At 41.9% G+C, this 6,310-nt stretch overlaps 1 protein-coding gene across 1 annotated transcript; it reads right to left on the reverse strand.

Moving 5' to 3' along the window:
* Positions 1 to 4,189: 4,189 nt before the first annotated feature.
* Positions 4,190 to 6,109, reverse strand: SSTR1 (somatostatin receptor 1). The gene has a single exon (XM_073637538.1). It carries the CDS (start codon positions 5,601 to 5,603, stop codon positions 4,497 to 4,499), a length of 1,107 nt encoding a protein of 368 aa, XP_073493639.1. The 5' UTR covers positions 5,604 to 6,109; the 3' UTR covers positions 4,190 to 4,496.
* Between the last annotated feature and the right edge of the window lie 201 nt (positions 6,110 to 6,310).

Raw genomic sequence — 6,310 nt, forward strand, 5'->3', positions numbered from 1 at the left:
TTGTCCCTGGCAGGAAAAACGCATGTAAAATCCGCATGCGTTTTTTCTGCCAGGGAGATGCAGAAACGCTCAGGAAAAATCCGGAGCATTTCTGCATCGTGGGCACAAAGCCTAAAAACCGACAGAACACTGATGAAAATCTGATCCAATACACTGTTTTGATGATCAGATGTCTGATGCACACAATCAGTTCTTGCGTTAAGCCAGCTCCACGTCCTCAACTTTGGCTACTTTATCACATAAAAAATTACACTTCTGTCCATTCGTGCAGTATTGTATGTAAGCTTTTTTTCTTTTAAATAGGGCAGAGCTACAAAACAACCTCAATTTGCAGACAGTGTTTTGGGGTGTTGTCACTCGTCAGTGCACAGCATGAAGTCTGATTTGGTTGGGTGATAGACTTCTGACTGGGATCTAAGCTTATAAGCCTCCTTACACTGACATGCCAGGCATGTCACTCTCCACAAGGAGAAACGTTACCCCCTTAGATCCTAGTCAGAAGCCTCTCATCTATCCAAATCACATGCTTTCCACTGACAAGAGGTCACACCCCGAAACACTGTCTGCAAATTGAAATTCTGGTTTGGCTTTTATCCTAATTCATGTGACAAAGCTCGTTAAAGGCTCGATACTGACTTTTAGGATTGTTACTTCCAAAAGTTCAACTCTTTTTCCATTCTGAAGAGGCAATTTGCATATTTAATTTCCCAGAGGAGCATTGCACGGCCTATAAGCCTCCTTACACTGCATGTTAGGCATGTCACTCTCCACAAGAAGAAACTTTACCCCTTAGATTACTGCGTGTTCTTCATCTCTCTGCTACTCAACACCAGTTTGGCAATCTGCACACAGATGTAAAAGACAATCGGACTATCAGTTTATTGCAGGTAAGCCACTGGATAATGGTAGGAGTGTATGCTGAGAAGTGAGGAAAAAGAAGTTCCAACACTTAGGTTAAGTGCCCACGTAGCGTTTTTACAGCTGCGAAAAAGCTTGTAAAACAGTCTGCCAAGCAAAGCAATGTGAATTCGGATGTGCTGTGCACAGGATGCGCTAATTTGAGCGCCGAATTGGCATTGCGTTGCAAAACGCAGCATGACCATTTCTACCGCGATTACGCTGCAAATTCGCGGCTATTGAAGAACATTGAAACGCAGCAAACCCACAGGTATATGTGGATTTGCTGCGTTTCAATTAAATTCAATGGCCGCGAATTTGCAGCGTAATCGCGGTGCGTGTGGTACCTGGGATGAAGAGGAGACTACAACTCCTCTTCATCCCGGCTACCACGCGGTGAAAAAATAAATAAAAAAGTTAAACATAAACAAAACCTGTATACTCACCTCTCCGGCAGCCCCCGGTCTGCTCCCGGTCACGTCCTCTCTGCTTGGCGTCCCGCAGTGTACTGTCAGGACCTGCGGTGACGTCATTTAGTCACCTGATGGTCACGCGACCGCTGATGTCGGCGGTCAGGTGATGGTCGTGTGATCATCAGTACAATGCGGGACGCCGAGGAGAGTGGACGCCGCCGGGAGCAGACCGGAGAGGTGAGTATACAGTTTTTTTTTTATTTGTAACGTTTTAATTCTCTTTTTTTTTTTTTTTTTTTACTATAGATGCTGCATTTAAAGCATCAGTTGTTCACACATTATAAATCCATGCCGGTTGCATGGATTTATATTGTGTGACCAACTTGTCAGGCACTTTTCCAAGTGATGCTCAAAATAGCTTGGAAAACTGCTTGAAAAAACGCATGTGAAAACGCTTCTCTCTGGCAGAAAAAACGCATGTAAATCTGCATGCGTTTTTTTCTGCCAGAGAGAGGCAAAACGCTCTGCATCAAATCTGCTACGTGGGCACATAGCCTTATGCTGACAGAATGCTAATGAAAAAGAAATACCCACTGATAAGAGAGAACATCACATTACAAAGTTACAGTGCCTGGGTATATATCCCTTAATGAATTTGGTACATCTTACTTCAGCACACACTTCAATAATTCTTGATGAAATGGGGTCAAAGTCAAATTGAATTCCACACAGAATATCCGAATTTTACAGTTCTATTTGTATTAATAATCCTGGAAATTATTTGCTTATGTACATTTTTTAATGTAGATGTATGAAAACGAATTGCACAAGAACATTAAAAAAAAAAGGACACATGGATGGCACAATAATTACAACACGGATGAAAATCAGATGAAACGCAGATGGTTTTTCAAACGCTCATTTGTCCTCAGCCTTAAAGGGGTTTTCCCACCAACAAACGTTCATTTTAATCAATAGATCTTGGAATAATAATAATTTCCACAAGATATGTTTAAATAAAATGTTCCTGCGCTGAGATGATCTTATAAATGTGTCCCTGCTGTGTACTGTGTAATGGCTGTGTCTGACCGAACAGCAACATGGTCTGATCATACCACATCTCCTGGGCAGGGGGGGAAAAAAAAGTATACAGACATTACAGCATGGGATCACAGCTGATTCTTTCTGTGAGGCAAAACATTTCACTGCCTGTTTTTAAACAACGTTTTAGTTCAAAGGGAGAATAATTTAAGATCCTCGGCTGTAATGTCTGTATACTTTTTTTTCTCCCCCCGTTGACCAGGAGCTGTGGTATGATCAGACCATATCCCTGCACGGTCAGACACAGCCATTACACAGTACACAGCAGGGGCACATTTATAAGATTATCTCAGCACAGGAACATTTTATTTAAATACATCCAATTACATACATAGTTACATACATAGTTTATAAGGTCGAAAAAAGACAAGCGTCCATCCAGTTCAGCCTATTTCTTGTGCACTGCAGCTATTCCGCAGCGTTGATCCAGGGGAAGGCAAAAAAAAACCATGCAGTATAGGCCAATTTACATCATTGAGGAAAAATTCACTTCCCGACACCAATCTGGCAGTCAGATTAAATCCCTGGATTAATTAACTATCACCAAGCATAAGATGTAATTTTATTGTTCTCAAGAAAGGCGTCCAGGCCTCTCTTGAACTCATTAAGTGAGTTGGGCATCACCACTTCCTCTCCCAGAGAGTTCCAGAGTCTCACGGCTCTGACCGTAAAGAATCAGAGCTGTTTGCATGGATTTATATAGATTTATATAGTGTGACCTAGTTGTCAAGCACTTTCCAAGTGATGCTAAAATCGCTTTGAAAGCGCTTGTCAATCCGCATGCAGAAACGCATGTGAATCCGCATGTATTACGCAGGAAAAACGCAAGTACAAATGCTGCAGAAATGTTCTGCTTCATTTCTGCATCGTGGGCACATAGCCTTAATCTTGCTAGAAGACATTACAACCTGGAATATTACAGTATATATCCCGCAGGGTAAAGAAATGATTAACCCTATGCTACTCTCTGAAATACATTCTAGTATTCCTAAGAAACCACCCACAGCATTCCTCTCCTGACCCAATAAAGCCATGTCCTGTATCATTACATAATAAGCGGTGACAGATAACACATCTGCTTATATATTTAACAGAAGAAAAGTCCAATTGCATAGGAAGTAGCAAAAATTAAATAATGTGCTTTATTATTCTGTGGTTTCAGAAAAAAATGTTGCAGTAGAATTCAATGGGAAATTTATAACAAGATTTTTGCATAAATATAATTCCAGTTTACACACAATAAGTTTGTGCAGACACAGGTTAAACAAACAATGGAGAAGGGGGAATGATTGGTTTGGCACATTGTAAGAGGCACAATAAAGCACCTAACTTTACAGACAGACAATACACATTTTCCACGTTCTATTACTAAAGCACCAAATTAAGCAAATTGCAAAAATTTGCTCATATGCCAACAGAATTGTGCATATTTACCTCTCAGTTTTATAAAACCAGTTCATGTTATTTTATCAATATTTCATAAATACGGCAGAAACAAGAAGCAGAGAACAAAGGGCATCCCATTGTAGGCTTCAATTAAAATTGTATAAATAGCAGGAATGGTCATAATCCTCTCTGACATATCACAACAGCACAAAAAGCCATACGGAGGTGCTAAAAATACACAGCGAATGTAACGAGAGAAACAAAAACCAGTGGAAAAAAAAAACTTCAATAATCATGTAATCATAAATATCATGTAATCATGTAAATATCTAGATATTATGGGGTGGAAACCCAACTGGTCATTCAGATGATGTCTGTCTACATTTTAACCATCAATCAAGCTCAGTCTTGCTCTTCGTTCGAATGAGGTTTAGGGAGAATGTGCTGGCAGAATCAGAATTGGAATTTATCCTATATGATCAGGACACCAGACCAATCCATATAAAGCTGATGTTATTGACAACAAATCCTACATCAGTGCAATTTTCTACATATTAAACCACTTTGTGAAAAGGATACTTGTGTTTCCCCAACCAGAACCAAATGTTCACAACTGTCATTGTGCCACAAGTGACCGATGATTTAGTAGTGAGCGGATTCACGGAGAACAGTTTCATATTGTCACTGCATAACTTATTTCTAGTGGGTCCTAGAGCTGCAGGTCCCATTACGATAGGTGCTGCCAGTTGTCAACATGCCATTCTGCAGGTCTTCAGCACTGTATGCCCTACTCTTTAATGCAGTGGCATAATAGTCTACTGGTTCTTCGGTGGCATTTTCCATCCAACTGAGACATAAGACCTTCTGGAAAGACCGTCTAAAATTGTCTGAGAGAACGCCATACAAAAAAGGGTTGGCACAACTGTTGGCATAGCCAAGTGCAACAGAAAGTTGGCTGACTGTCGTGTCCCCCCTTCTGGCAAAAACACCCACTAGTTGTACTACATAGAACGGCATCCAACAGACCACAAAAACAGTCACCACCACAGTCACCATAAGTGTCAGTTTACGCTCCGATCTGCGGCGCTGCTGCCAGCCCGCTTTGAGCGCAACAACTCTCATTTTTGTTATGATGAGTATATAGCATAAGCAGATGGCAGCCATTGGCAAGAGAAAGCCCATCAGAAAGGTGTAGAGGACAAAGACCACAACCCACCGCTGTGAGGGCTCCGGCATATGTACATTACAAGCCACTGTCCCATCACTATTTGGTGCAGTGCTGGAGAAAATGACAATAGGGAGGATGATGAGCAATGAAAAGAGCCAGACCCCAAGATTCACCATTTTTGCCACGCTGGGTCGTCGGTAGCGAGCAGCACTGATGGGATGTACCACTGCCACATATCGGTCCAAACTGAGAACAGCCAAGCAGTAGACGCTGGTGAACATGTTCATGGCATCCAAGCTAAGAACCAGCCTACAAAGCAGGGAGCCAAATGGCCAGTGACGAAGAAGAGTAGAGGTCACCAGGAAAGGCACACTCAGCATAAGAAGTTCATCAGCAATGGCCAAGTTCAAAATGTAGATATTAGTGGCGGTCTTCATCTTGGCATACCGCAAAATAACGTAGATGACCATAGAGTTACCGCACAATCCTACAATGCAAACTAAAGAGTACACAAAAGAAATGAAGATGGCAATGCCAGGGGAGTCTGTAGAAGTGTTATTCCTAGAGTTGTTCCCCCAGGTTGCCTCTGCTGTACTCTCAAGGAACCCCATCTTCACAGATGTCTCATTTTGCAGCATCTTGGAAATTAATTTGAAGACTGTGATTTGTCCAAAAAAGCCTAAGACATAATAAAGTTGCAGACAAACATAATCAGTGCTACCATGAAGTCTGGCATTGCTGTGGATTAGTCACTTACAGCACAGAAGGTTTAAATCCTGCTAGAAGAGATGTATAGCATTTCATCCTGACTCCTCAGACTGTGGATACCAAGGTTGAAGTCTGCTCAGAGGTTGTCACTTGTGTTCCAGCAGGTCCCTTCAGGTATGCATAGTAATGAAGGAGCTTCTGTGGTCTGCTCACAATCTACTCTCCATCCAGCAGGAAATCTCTGAGCTGCAATATTTGTTCCAGTCAGTAGCTAGGAAGCAAGGGCTGAAGGAGGAGCAGTGTCTGAGTAATTCACTCATCTAAAAGCATCACAAGCAGTTATTAGACTGTAGCAAAAGCTGAAGATACAACAGAGGGGCTCCAGCTCTGCAGACTGGGAGGATGCAGTGATGCAACAAGCTGAAGGAGAAAACAGGGAGGTTCTAGCCCTGTTGAGTTGGGAGGAGAGAAATGATTAGGTTGACATCTTCACTAGGTACTGGTACCTTTTCTACCTTTATATAGCTTTCTCTTTTATTTAACCCTTTTCCTGCTGGACATGCTACCTACAATGTGTCATCCAGAAGATCAATGATTTGCTCCTGCTATTTGTGTCATCCTTGCTCATCCTCTATTC

Source organism: Phyllobates terribilis, unplaced genomic scaffold (genome assembly GCF_046119375.1).
Source record: "Phyllobates terribilis strain yellow unplaced genomic scaffold, ASM4611937v1 Scaffold_7__3_contigs__length_470593459, whole genome shotgun sequence".
Lineage (NCBI taxonomy): Eukaryota > Metazoa > Chordata > Amphibia > Anura > Dendrobatidae > Phyllobates > Phyllobates terribilis.